At 44.0% G+C, this 13,944-nt stretch overlaps 3 protein-coding genes across 5 annotated transcripts; all 3 read left to right on the top strand.

Moving 5' to 3' along the window:
- The first annotated feature begins 618 nt into the window (after positions 1–618).
- On the top strand, positions 619–2,874 carry LOC112274573 (aldehyde oxidase GLOX). The gene is made up of 2 exons (XM_024504241.3): positions 619–2,241; positions 2,432–2,874. The coding sequence occupies exons 1-2, from the start codon at positions 920–922 to the stop codon at positions 2,784–2,786; spliced, it is 1,677 nt and encodes a 558-aa protein (XP_024360009.2). The 5' UTR covers positions 619–919; the 3' UTR covers positions 2,787–2,874.
- Positions 2,875–3,973: 1,099 nt separating this feature from the next.
- On the top strand, positions 3,974–10,523 carry LOC112274201 (uncharacterized). Of its 3 annotated transcripts, none has more exons than XM_024503461.2 (9): positions 3,974–4,081; positions 4,289–4,489; positions 4,901–5,346; positions 5,652–5,837; positions 6,005–6,112; positions 6,538–6,741; positions 6,978–9,070; positions 9,345–10,064; positions 10,231–10,523. In XM_024503461.2, the coding sequence occupies exons 2-8, from the start codon at positions 4,360–4,362 to the stop codon at positions 9,970–9,972; spliced, it is 3,795 nt and encodes a 1,264-aa protein (XP_024359229.1). In that variant the 5' UTR covers positions 3,974–4,081; positions 4,289–4,359; the 3' UTR covers positions 9,973–10,064; positions 10,231–10,523. The 3 variants fall into 3 exon arrangements, with proteins under 3 accessions (XP_024359229.1, XP_024359231.1, XP_024359227.1); XM_024503463.2 differs by having other exon boundaries at positions 3,990–4,489; positions 6,978–8,028; positions 8,179–9,070; XM_024503459.2 differs by having other exon boundaries at positions 3,990–4,489.
- Positions 10,524–10,743: 220 nt separating this feature from the next.
- On the top strand, positions 10,744–13,552 carry LOC112274202 (polyadenylate-binding protein-interacting protein 7). The gene is made up of 7 exons (XM_090245964.1): positions 10,744–10,816; positions 11,081–11,113; positions 11,327–11,696; positions 11,870–12,027; positions 12,266–12,535; positions 12,743–12,812; positions 13,053–13,552. Exons 1-7 carry the CDS (start codon positions 10,744–10,746, stop codon positions 13,123–13,125), a joined length of 1,047 nt encoding a protein of 348 aa, XP_090102090.1. The 3' UTR covers positions 13,126–13,552.
- Positions 13,553–13,944: the final 392 nt, after the last annotated feature.

The following is a 13,944-nucleotide window of genomic DNA, read 5'->3' as shown; positions in this document are numbered from 1 at the left end:
TATCAAAAATATCTATCTCATATAATTAATTTTATGCATGACATATAAGTAGAGTGTACAACACCAAATAAAAGAACCAACCAAGCAATCACATTCTTGTTGAGAGCAATTTTGTGATGTCTGTATGCATGAAGCCCTATTTATGTTTCAAAGTGTAGTTAAGTCACAAAATGCGATGGTGCTATTTCAAGATTGTAGATATTACTGGGACTTCACACCTAATCTTGATCAAGCTGACTATTAGTGTTGGAAAGTTAGGATCTCATTGCCTGTTGGATGACAATATATTGAAATAAAGCTTTAATTGAGCACTAATACCGACTACATGTGGTATTTATGAGATTGTGTCACATAAAAATTGCTAAAATTGGAAGTAACCTCACGTCAATAATCACATCATCTACAATTCAATGGCTAAACCGAATTCAAACTGGAAGACTAATACTTCCTGCAATCAACTGGTCACTGCATCACGAGATCTCACTGACTCACGAGCTGCCGACGTGCACTCCCATGCAGTTGTGACTTCTTTCTCAATCAGATGATCACTAATTTTGGCAGGTTCGTTAAAATACTAAAAACTTAGGCCCAACTACAAGAAAACGTGAAATTCTGACGGTCTTAGTTTTTTCTCAGGAGTCTTCGTCAATATGCTACTTGTCATTTTAATGAGCATCTTGGTTAAATGATCTTATTTTTCAACCTACAACAATCACAATTACACGTAAGGTTGTTGAGGTCACGGATCTGGCTTGAACTTTCGGCCTAAACCCAGATATAAGTGCTGATTATGTTTTTAGGTTATTGCATAGGAATGTTACTGGAGCAGATTCTTTGAGGAATGCTGTGGGTAAATAGAGAGGCCCCCCTGCATTTGCCACCGGATTTGCAAGCTTGAGTTTAGTACCCATCTGCGAGGATGAGGGTAGCAGCTAGTTCCAGTTGTTTCTCCACAATTCTAAGGTTCTGGACGGTCAATCTTTTGTTTCTGTTGAAATTGGACGTAGCTACTGTTAACGCCTACAATGGTAAATGGAGAGTTTTGACGGCAAATGCTGGGATAGCATCTATGCACACTGCGGTGAATTTCTACGACTCTGTCATCTTTCTAGATAGAACCAACATTGGATTGTCCGAGATTAACTTCACGAACGGGTATTGCCGCAACAACCCGCAGGATCGTGTGCTGAAACACGATTGCAGTGCGCACTCGGTAATGCTGGACCCAGTATCTGGGAAAGTGCGACCGCTTACCATCATCACGGACACATGGTGCTCTTCAGGACAGTTCTTCGCAAATGGCACGCTTGTGCAGACAGGCGGCGACTTTGATGGGATGCGCAAGGTTCGTCTCCTGGACCCGTGTGGACCAGATGGAGGATGCGATTGGATGGAGTCGGATACCGAGAATCTCAAAGACAAGCGATGGTATTCTACTAACCAACTGCTCCCCGACGGACGCCAGATTGTTGTTGGAGGCATCGAGTCATACTCGTACGAGTTCGTTCCGAAAAGGAAGTCCCGTGAAGGATCATATGAGCTGAACTTCTTGAATGAGACCAAGGATGCGCAGAATGACAACTTGTACCCTTTCGTGCACTTGTTGCCCGACGGAAACCTGTTCATCTTCGCCAATCGAGACGCCATCCTATTAGATTACCGGCGTCACAAGGTTCTGAGGAAGTATCCGACCATTCCGGGTGAGCCAAGGAACTATCCCTCCGCTGGGTCATCAGTGATGTTACCTTTGCGACATGACGATGATTTTACGGTTGCAGAGGTGCTAGTTTGTGGAGGTGCACACAATGGGGCGAATAGTAAGTCCAAGGGCAGGGACTCTCCAGCGTCTGAAACATGCGGTCGGATTGTTGCAACAAGCTCCGATGATCCGCAGTGGGTCATGGAGACAATGCCCATCCGGCGCGTCATGGGTGACATGGTCATCCTTCCTACTGCCGACGTGCTTATCATAAACGGCGCTCAAAATGGATCTCAAGGCTGGAACAAAGCCACTAACCCTGCCTACTCGCCGGTTACATACTCACCCGACAATGCCAAAGCAAGGTTTCATGTTCTGAAAGCCACAACCATTGCCAGAATGTATCATTCCACTGCCAATCTCCTCTCCGACGGGCGCATTATCGTTGCAGGGAGCAACACGCACCAGTATTACACATTCTCCGGTGACTTCCCCACGGAACTTCGAGTTGAAGCCTTCGATCCCCCTTATCTAGATCCGAGGTAAACTGCCGACAATTACCACCCTTCTACTCATCTCTTTGTATTTGAAACCCATCACCTGGTAAGTCAATGATGTTCTCCTCTCTTGTACACTTCTCTTCTAAACCCTTCATTTTGCTTTTCACACCTGCCAACATCTCTAATCATGAATCCATTCGTGTTTAATTTGATTCATGGATTCTTCCTCCAGCTACGAGGACATCCGGCCTTCGATCTTCAACCTCACCACAAAGAGGATCAGATACTCGTTGACCTTCACGGCGGTGTTCACAGTGGTCAATCGCACGGGTGATTTCGAACTCAACTTGCTTAGTTCGCCGTTCACAACGCACTCCTTCTCACAGGGACAGCGGATGCTGAAGCTAAATATTACGGAGCCGGTTGAATTAGGGAGGAGGGGGATGTATCAGACCACAGTCACGGCACCGCCGAATTCAATTGTGGCACCGGAGAGCCACTATCTTCTATGGCCAATCCAGAGAAAGGTGGCTGGGAAAGGCGTGTGGGTTCAGATACACAGTTCTGATTCTACGACTGATCAATAGGTGGGTCTCATCGTCACAGGTGATTGACCTAGTTTTGGGACACACTAGTAAAAATTCCTTTGCTTAATGACATGATCATTCGATTCAAGACCAGAGTTCCTACCGCATGCAGATATTGCACACAATGCTTTGAACTTCGCTGCAGCATTTCGCAACGAGATTAACGACAATGTCTGCACCCCGAGGAAACTGGGGTGGTGGAAATTCAGTTTCAGAATATTAAACCAAACTTGCACTAGACTAGGACCTTTGTGGTTTAGAAACTGGACCCGTCGCAGCTCCGTAGCACAATTCTAAAGACTCATTACATAGATTTCATGACAATTACTGTGGAAATCATAACCACTATTATCTGTTCAGTGCAGATCTCTCTACATGAACACATACAGTGAAGACATCTACCACTTCGGCAACACTCTGGCAACTCCCACCTTGAGCACACCCTACAGTTTGCTGGTAAACATAAATTGAACAAACGTAGATTGCCACAGAAAATCGGTGCTGATAAACACAAATCAACACAGTTGGGTCTGAAGACTGTACCTCTGTACAGGCAACAAGTTTCTAGAAACATTTGAGTCAAGAGATAAGAGAAACAATAAATTGAAAATAGAAATTCTCACACTTTGTTTTTCTATAATAGAATTTTTTTAAGTAATAAAAAGAGGCATCAAAACCCACACACATGGTATACACACACATATGTATATATACATATATGTGAATTATGTAATGGTGACTGATTATTCATGCTTTTTCTAATTTATTTTATTCTTCAAACCTGATTTTATTGGTTTTGATAAATATTCATGTCTTTCAACTTGTAGTACTTATCATTAAATTTCACATCCCACAAATAATGACCTCAGTTGTAAATATATGTATTTGTTTAATTAAACAGTTCTAGGCCTTTAATTGAAATTAAACAGTTTTTTCAATTTAAACTAAATTTGTCGTCAGATTTAAATTACGAGTTACACCAAGACGAAGATCAGTTTTTCATCCGCTCCTGGAAGGATGATATTTTCAACTGAGACGATTCGTACATCGATATGAGAGTCAGCTGACTTTACATCCGAGGCTGGTTATAGAGGGGAAATTACAGAGTCAGGTCCCGGTCCGCGGTGGGGAGGCTCTCGTCCACAAGGAACGGCTATGTCTGAAATTCCGTGATAGAAATAGCGGTGTTTCGTCAGGGTTCATGAGTGAAGGCTGCGTTTCCGCAGCATCCCTAGAGATTTGTTCGAACGGGAGATCGGGCAGTTGATGCGCTTATCTGCACCAGATGATCACAGGTGCGGCAATCATCAACAATGTCATGCTGAGGATGCATCGTATACCTTCACGATTCTGAAAATGATCCAGCTCTACATGGTTTCAACCGATAGCCCTCCCTGTGGATCGAGCACTCTGCATGTGGAGGCGGTGGAGGGCGTGATGCAGAGAGTAATTTGAGTTCGGTGTGTGTGTGCTTTTCGGCATGTTTTGATTGGAAGGAGCAGATGGGTTTATTCGGAAGGCGCAGTGCCGAGACTTGAGCCTTTGAGAGGTTCTTGGTGATTGAACTAGGGCGATGGGGGAGCAATTGGGTGCGAGCGGGGTGCCCGGTGCCCCTTCCGCGAATGGCCTGCCTGATATTGCTGCTGCCAAAGCCATCATTTGGAACGTGGAGCTCGAACGCGGCTTGCGTCTTACCAGACCAGGTTTGCTCTTGCACTTTGTGTTATTCTAGGTTGGCCCAAATTTTAAGCTTCGTGGTCTGACGGATCACTCTTACTTGGCGACAGAAGTAGAGTGTCAGGGAAACATTGTGGTTGCTTCCTAGGAATTTGTGTAATGTTTCCTGTGGAACAAGCTAATTTTGACGGCGTGTATGATGAAGCGATGTGCGAAAGGTCTGGACTATTCGCCACCAATATATGACGCGTTTTGATATTTTCTCCTTAATTGTATCACTGCTCTGATCGGGGTTGCGGATTGGATGAGATGGATACATAAGTTCATCTGGTGGAATGTATGGAGATATAGAGTGGATATGGTTTTGTTCTCTGTTTCTGGTTTATTTCTAGCGCAGTATTCGATAAATTGTAAAAGTGTAGTGTGGGATTCCACAGGTGCACCTTGTGAAGCAATTCTGAAGACAGGGCCGCGGATGCTGTGGTGGAATGATGAGCCAATCTCCTCTGTAGAAACTGCCACCCTCTACAAACTTGTTGATGGCCAGGACAAAACCTTCGCTAATGCAATGGTGCAACGTCTCGCTGACTCGTTCCGAACTGGAAACAACTTTACCCGGCTATGTATACTGAAGGCCTTTTTTCTCGTTTCCAAGAGTATACGACGAAGAGGACGACGTGATGGCACCGGGTTGTTCAAAAAAGAGAGGATTGCTAATTACCAAGAAGTGTTGAAAAGGGTGAAATCTGTGATGGACAGCGGTGATGTGGTGGCTAGGGCGTTAGCTTTGAGGATGTTAGGCTGCCTGGGGGAGATTGCGGCTGACAGTTTGGATGTGCAACGGCTAGTCATCGAGGCCCTCGAGTCACCTCATCAGAAGGAGGTCAATAAACGCATCCTTCTGAAAAATTTGTGAACTCTTCATATATGCGCAGTAAAATCTTTTAAAATGACAACTTGTATTGCAAGGACAGTCTCTTTGTCTGCCTTTGCAGCTCATTGTGTATCTTTCAGATATTTTAAACGTACTAATATGTTATTTGTATTTATTTATAAGTTCTAGAAATGTCCCGCATACGTTTGTCGTGTCCCTTTAATTTTCATCAGCTCATTTGGCGTAATTAACAGTTTGGGAGATATTTATCTGATCCATAAGCTATCTGTTCTGTGATATTTGACACTCATCAGGTAGAGGCGGCACTCTTTGCTATGGGATGTCTGTGCGAGTTGTCATTAAGTTTTGCAGAGATTGTCTTGGAGAAAGTTGTGGAAATCGCGAATGCGATGGGGTCTTCTCCGGCGACGAAACTCTCTGCAATTAGAGTGTTCTCTAAGCTTGGAGTATCTCCTCACCTCGCATTTAAAGCCCATGAGGTTTGTGTTCTGACCCAATGTTAATCTTCTAACAACTAAGAACGTCAGAGGGTTTTTTCTCTGTCGCTTGAAGGGGTTTGTGGTATCTATCTGTGTGTTTGTTTATTTATTTTGTCACATTTCTCTGGAAGCTTCAATTTGGTCTTAATGTTGATGATAATGTGCAGGCAGGAGAATCTTTGATGCTGCGTTTGCCCACTACAGATATTGTGTCGGCAATGCTCACCTCACTTACGATGCTTGCACTCAATTCAATTTTCACTATTGAGAGACAGGTAGAATTTCTTTAACTTTACTATCTTGCTTGATGAACGAAGATGTAGCTTTGGAATTACTATCACTTGTATTGAGGCCTTTATTCTTCCAACCTACTTCCTTTGCATGAAATTTTCTTGGATAGTTTTCTGTTACCTATATCAGCATCGTGTGGCCTCTATGTCCACTACAGATTTTCTCATCTAAATCTGAATTACTGTGGAGTGTTATGTAAGAATTTTTCATAAGCCCAGGTATAATGGTTTCTGTGATGGTACTCACTTTTATATCGATTATTCCTCGCTAGCTTATTCATAACTGGATAAACCTTGCTTTCAGGTCTGTTGTGGGCTGAAGTTGATAGTCCCTCACCCGATCTTTTGTTTGCTAGTGAGTCTTGCAATGCCACCTCCTGTTGATATTAAAGTGGGCAGGTCAATTGCAGGTCGAGTTGCTGTTTGCGTACGTGAGCTCGGATCCTCGTGCCGCGGTCCGTGCTGTTGCTCTTCACTGCCTTTCCAAACTAGCGTCCCAAGCTGCTAGATCCTTAGTCTCGAGGAACTGGAACTTTTCTATTCTTCTTTCTGTTGCAGAGGATACCGCCGCAGCTCCAGCACTTCGAGTTTTAGCATTCAATGTCCTCCAGAAGGTTTGTGTTTGTACTTTGCTGTTCAGACGTGGACTCAATTAGCAGCATTCCTGCATTTCACGTCATTGGCGTTGGGTGCACGAAATCCATGTATAGTTAGAGTAGAATTCTGTAGATGCTGTTATGTGGTGATGGGGAGAGGAAACGTTGTGGACAATCTGCTTTGGACGTGCTGCAAAACTTTTAGTTTATTTGCATCTTTCGGATCTGTATCAACATATTTTATCGTTTTGCAGCTATCGGGCCATTTCGTAAGAGTGGTAGACAGAAGCGAGTTGTTTCGCCTGCTGTTGACCGTTGAGTTAAATCTTCTGCAATATGCTGGGTCATTGAGGCGAGCAGCTCTTGAATGCTTGGGATCCTTTGGATGTGAGCTTGGTTTCCTCAGGTTTTTGGCAGGGAGTGACTACCCAGATGCTGACAAACCGACACTCGGGAGGGAGTTCACTAAGGAGGTCTCAGAAGGAGAACAAATTATGTACAATGGCAACTCGATAAGCAAAAACTTATCCAGAATTCCTCAAAGTAACATGAACTTTGCAGCAAGGGTAGGATTATTGTTATGCGATACACTGGCGTTAGAAGGTTCCACCGCGTTGATTGATAGAAACAAGGTAACAGGAGGCGAGATTCAGGAGACGAAGAACGATTTTGATCCCACAAGGCTTCAAGTTATAACCAGACTCGTTGCGCGGCTTATGCAGAGCTGTCCCGAGGTCTTACCCATGATTTTGGACTCAATTTCTTCATTGATTAAAGCAGCCACACAGAAGTACGTGCAGGATGTAAGATTGCTGATTGGCAAGCAAGAGGCAGTAACTTCGATGGATACGGATAGCAAGGAAAGCACAGAACCGAAGGTGTCTCTGCGAGAAAGCGAATCTGTGGGTAGTGGTCTGGAAGTTGAATTAGAGTTTGTGTTGTCTCTTTGCCATTGCATGTATGCAGGGGTTAGAGGAGCAGGGACTACAGGAATGGATTCAAATTCAGCTTGTATTATTCTTCCAAAACTTCTGGACCTGACGAAACAAGTTTCCGGGGATGATTCTGCATGTCACATTTTAAGAGCCACTCTTCCCCCACTACTTAGAATTTGGAGTTTAAGTGGGAGAAGTTCTAATGACAGAAAGAACATCGAAAGCTACATCACCAAATGTATTGATCAGATGAGCAAAATTGGAGAAGTTTGGGTAGCTTATAAAGTAGCTTCGGAGGCAGCGACAAATGGATTCTGGTCACCCGTTTATACTCTTGTCGACGAACTCACAAGAAAGGTTCACTCAGAAGGTTGCTACCTTTGGCTTTTAAGCCTCTCTCTTTTGGCAACTGCTGAAAGGACAGTTGGATTCTGCAACAAGGAACATCTGAGGTCTTCTGATAGTCCAGTACCAACTAGCGCAGTAAATGATACTGAGAAGCTCATGGATATTGACACAGGTTACATGAACAGCGCAGTTCCGGAACCAAAGGACCAAGGTGATAATTTCACTCTTAAATTTGGCGATGCTGCTGCGAAAGCCATCCCTCTTCTTCGTCAAGTAGGGAGTGTCCTTGCAGCTGGAGTATGCTCTGAAAGGACGTTTGAATTTCAGCGATGGTTTGTTTCGATTCGTCTTCGTATGGTACAATCTGTTACTGACATCCTCCAAATTTTAAATCTAGTATTATCAAGCCACAGCCTGCCAAATACAACCAAACCCGCAGTTGATATGAATATGGATTGCGCAGTTCCAGCTTTCGAGTCTTCTGGTGTTGATTGTGCTGTTTTCGACAACATATATGATCGGCGAATTCAGTCCACTTTTAAAAGCGCGAAAGCGAGGGCCTCTATAATATGTACTCAACTGATGCATCTCAGCAAAGAGCTGGATATCCTTGGATTATCGTTCCTAGGCCTGGATGAAGAGAGCCTTGAATGTCTTTGCGAAGCCGCGATTAACTGCTCGTTGATTAGCTTTTGTACCTACGCTGTGTTTACGGTGGGTTCAACTTCCGCTGACAACGTCAGGGGCCATCCTACCGTTCAGAATCTCCACTTTCGCTTGAAACACATTAATGGTTTTGAAGGTTTAGACCTTTTGCAGACTTGGATTGGAACCAACAATGAGTCAGAAGATTCCCTTGTTGGAGGCTGCCCTCGTGGTGCCATCGTTAAAGTCTGTGGTTGGGCCATCAAGATAATCAGCAGGCTAGAGAGAGGGAGTCCCGTATTGAAACAGCAAAGCAGCCTCCAGGATGTTCCTGTGGAACCTCTGCGCTTCTTACAGCTATTGATTGGAGAATGTTCACAACTTCCATTCCCCATTCCAAAATACTTTTTTTGCACAAGGTATTTCCTTGCTTTCATGTTTTCTTTTTGGTGTCAAAAATATAACATGAATCTTAAAATTCGTTGTAGCATAACTCTTCGTTATGACCAGTTGCTCAGGTGGTTGAGTCTTTGACATAATTACTTGGATGTTGTTTTGTTCGACAAATTTTATCATAATCAATGGAAATGTTTCGTGTCCTATGTAAAGTATATTCCCCATCGTGTGAACTGCCATTTTTGAGGTTTTGGCTTCGAAAATTCTTCATACCTTGTGTTTGTGGTGAACAAGCAGGCCGCGTGCAGCTGTGGAATTGTTCGTAGCCCAAACTGGAGGTGAAGAGGTCACTGAACTCTCTGTGAAACAAGGTTCTTCTCTTCTTCTGAGTATTTGCGCTCAGCTTACTAACGTGCCTGTGGGAATCTCTTCAAGAATTTCTTCCCTCTTTTGTGTCCTCTCTTTTCACGGTGTTGAGAGCGCCTCGCTCGTAGAAGAAGACTTGTACGCAGATTGGAAGCTGGGGTGGCATGAAGGCCAAGCTTCCAACCAGTCTCTTATAGACTTTTCTCTAGTTGAAAAACTTGTGCAACGGGCCACGTGTGACGATGTCCAGGATGCCATCAAACTTGAGCAAGAGCTATTATTTCTGCCTACTTTAAAAGAGGATACTTTCTCACGTAAGGGTGTCAAAGGATCTGCAAAGAAAGCCGGGGCTTTTGGAAGGAGTTTTACTAGGTTTATCATGGATCAAAAAGGAAAAGGGTTTTCCTCTTGCAATCTGGATGTTGCATCATTTCCAGTTGGTCAATACCAGTTATCCTTCGAGTCTGTGGGCGTAGATACCAACAACAGACCATGGGTTCTTATCCCTTCGCGCATTCGTGAAACTTTAAAGATCACTGCGAGTAGCACGAATGTCTGAGTTGTCTGGTTGATTTTAACGCCTTTGCAGTGGTACTTTCAAGCCATTTTTTGGTTTGTTGGCATCTTAATCGCGCATACGTTCAGCACAAGGTATGTGATGTTTTGAGAACTCTTATAGGAGAATTCTAATTTTGCAACCTATTTCTTATATCTTCTTCAGTTGATATTGTAGGTAGTTTGAAAGACGGTAATCATAAACTATGAACCATTTCTTCGTGCTGATATCCAACTCAGTGAACTCAAATTTTGTTCTCAGGTTTTGACAGAATGCTCAAAAACATGCGGCGTGCTTTTCAGCAGCGTGACGAATGTTCGCAGTAGGGAATGTAGTGGAAGCTGAAACGAATCATGGAGTTGGTTTTCAATTCCAGAAAATGTTAGACTTCCACCCACCTTGTTGCTAGAGCTGATACTAACTAACGTTTGTATCTCGGCATGTTCAGGAATTTGGGACCTTACTACCTTGAGGTTGTTATGATTGTTTGCAACCTTTGCTATGAATTCAAAACTTGGACAATTTGCAAGTTTTCTTGCTGCGTGCTTCGCTAATGAACACTTCCATTAGTTTATCAAAAATATGAAAGTATGGTTTTCCTGAGTCCTGCTGTGGACACGGATTTTCTCTTCGTTAGATTTTCGATGACCTTGTATACATCATGATAGTGTTTGGATACCTGGAGGCACTCACAAGAGATGTTCAGGAAAAAGATATTTTGAAGGTGAAGCACTAAATATCAATGTGGAAATCGAACTTATATGATCAACGATTATGTCAATCAATGATGCCGAGTCTCATCTGTCAACTGAACGTCTTCGGAACCTAGGTCCGAAAGCATCTCATTGTGCACAAAAATCAACTTGAGTTGACCTCCACAATATTTGTAGACCCTAACTTCATGAAAGAGGAAATAGCTGATCTTATTTCTAAGATAGTACAGAAATAGGAACATAGATGTAAGGCTCATACTTGTCTTCTCCGAACGAATCAAAAGTAGTCTTTCACAGCATCGGAGAAAATACCATTTCGACTACAACCGTCAAGCGCTGGCCATCCAAAATCGGAAGGTTCGCAATTCGTTGAACGCCTGGCAGTGGGCTTTCAACAGGTTTGACAGTCTTGGGGAGTGCTCCAGCAGCCGGTAGCCACTGGAAGCAGACGTCCTACACAAGACGAATGCAGGTGGTCGTCCCTGTCCATGTCGATGTTTTTGCATAGTAATTTTTTTTATTGTAGAGCTTGGGTGGAGAAGCCTCAGGGGTGGGCGTCGCTGACGCGCCTGATGCAAAAAGGTTCCGAATCTGTCTACGAGGATCCCTTCCCGTCATTACAAGGCGCGAGACAGCAGAGTGAGGACGTGGGGAAGCACGGCGTGCAAGGTTGAAAACGCCGTCTGTGAGTGTGGTCAGCAAGGGGCTACCCACTAGAGGAGGAGCGAGTGAGACGAGTTTGAGCCAGGAGGACGTAGCGGTTGCTAGATTGCGCGAGCAATATGACTGGGCGGATGATTTGTTGCTACGGGACGTGCTGCAGGCCGTGGACGGGGACGAGGCCATGGCCAGTGGGCAGCTGGATGCTATGGCCGGACTGAAGTCGGCTCCAGTTGAAAGGGAAGGTGGCAAAGATGGTTCAACTGGTGATGGATTGCGTCCTGCTGAGGCAATGGAGTGCGAGGAGAACGATGTGTATTTGAAGTTTCGGAGAGAGGCATTGCGGCTGAGCCGGTACGCGAGGGTTTGGCGCGGGCCATGATTTTGATTTTATTCTTGGGTTTACTGGGGTAAAGGAGCAAGTGTGCAGGTATTGTTGGGTACTGTCGTGTTTTGTTTTAGTTTTTGATCGTGTAATGTTTCCTCAGGAAGGTCGGTTAGAAGCTGAAATGGTTATTTCTATACAGGGCTCGGGGAAAGTATGCTAGGAATGCGCATAATGCCTACATGGCTGGGGATCACGCTGATGCGAAGCTGTTCTCTCGAGAAGCGCACGAAAACTGGAAAACTGCGGAGCTGGGGCATGCGCAAGCTGCGGAGGAAATTCTTTATTCCAGGAATGCGGGTTAGTCGGGCTCCGAATGTTTTTTCTGTTTCAATGTGAGAAAACTCTTATGGAAAATAATTTTAACTGCGAAATCTGAGAGGTGAATTATGGCATTTTTCTTGAAATTTGGAGTTTTCGATGGAGCAGAGCTGTCTGTAATTTAGCTTGTTCTTTGCATCTCTGGTCATGTGCAAAGACCTGTATGTTGAATATTGAGGTGATTCTTATGGTTCTCTTGTTTTTCTTTTGGTTTAAGTAGGTGGAACGGCCAGTATCTGGTCGATTGATCTTCACGGTTTACACGCAACAGAAGCAGTTATGGCTCTACAAGAACGGCTTACTCATCTTGAGAAAGAGTTGGCAAAGGACCGAGCTTTTATTTACAGATCACAGCGGGTGCCAGGCCCACCCTTAGAAGTGAAAGGACAAGGGTCAGGTGTCAAGGAGCTAAATAGCAAGGAGGAACATTCGTCACCATTAGCGGCTTCACGAGCCGTTGTGAAAAACGAGCTCTCCGTCATAACAGGTTTTATTTCCTCAGACCTAGTTTCAGTTTATAATCGATACCCAATCAAGGAAGGCCGGCCTGCTGTTATTGACGATCGGGTTTATGTCAACAGGATGATCATTATTCCATCTCGACGAACTTGGTGTGATAGTATTCGAACTTTTTGAATAAAAAATGAACTCGAGTTTTGTCCTGATATTCATTTTTTGTCGCACAATCCTCCAGGTGTTGGGCGGCACAGTAAGGGTGGTCCTTCTCTCCCATTGGCGGTCAGGAACTTCCTTCTCAGCCATGGGTATATTCATTACTCTCAGGACTACACAGCTCATTCCCCCCCTTACAAATCTCTCAGCCTTTTACTGTGATTGTGCGTGCGGCTCATGTGGTCCAATCAGATGATCTCTTTTTGTTTTTGATTTGAAACACTAAACGTTAACTGTTGTGATGCCAAGTTCATTTAGGCAGGTCTAGGTGGTTACTTATGCGAAGTCATTGGAAGTCCGTTAGGTTGCTAAACTACTCGTCTGTCATACAGGTACAAATTCACCGAACCTGGGGTTGGTGTAGTGTCCGTATCTCCAAAGCGGCACTACGCTCCAGTTAGCTAGGAGCTACTGCAATAGTGTACAGTTTCCTTCTCAGTTATACCAATTGGTCTTCTCTATTACCCTCTTAGATTTGATTTGATCATGGTTTGCCTCATGACCTGCTCAGCAATGTTGCTGTTAGTAATAGGTTGTTCACAGGCACAGAATGTGCACTTGGCAATTGCCTCCTCAAAATCTTATTATCGAACGTCATTCACATTCACAGCCAGGGGAGTAGTAACCGCCTAGTTCAGCGTACTCATTGTCTTTGTATTCTAATTACAGTAAGGCCTTATTCAGGTTACTTAGCACTTTTCTTAACACTAGCAAAAGGATGGACCGGGGTTCAGGGTACAAAGCCATTAAAACCCTGTTTGCAAGTCTGAGGATGTATCAAAGCCATCTATTTTTCAAGGTGACAATGTTTTTTAACATTGCTGGTGGAAGAGATTCGTCAAGAGCAATGTAGGATGGATGTTCTTTTCAGACTTCTTGAAATCTCAAGGTGATGCCGTAAGGTCTGAGGTTGGGTGTTATTTATGTTGGAGATTTATTGTGGAAATTCCTACATACTCGTTGTGGAAGTTCATTACATGCACAAACTAGTGGTTTGAAGAAATTGCAGAAATCGTTTACCCTTAGCGGCAGCCCCAAACCTGAGGTAAGAATTGAATCTTAAGGAACACTTCGATATGTACATGCTCATACGATAAGTCATTCTCGCAAGAGGTGTCTACTTTAGTGGTTTGAAAATGCCCACCATGCACTGAAGAGAAGTACCCGTCAAATCAGAGCTGAGCTTAATTTCATAGGATTATGTGTATGGATTGGATATTTCAC

The sequence above is a fragment of the Physcomitrium patens genome, chromosome 21, assembly GCF_059467195.1.
Source record: "Physcomitrium patens ecotype Gransden chromosome 21, ASM5946719v1, whole genome shotgun sequence".
Lineage (NCBI taxonomy): Eukaryota > Viridiplantae > Streptophyta > Bryopsida > Funariales > Funariaceae > Physcomitrium > Physcomitrium patens.
Note: the sequence above shows the minus strand (reverse complement) of the source record. Positions and strands in the feature narration are given on the sequence as shown.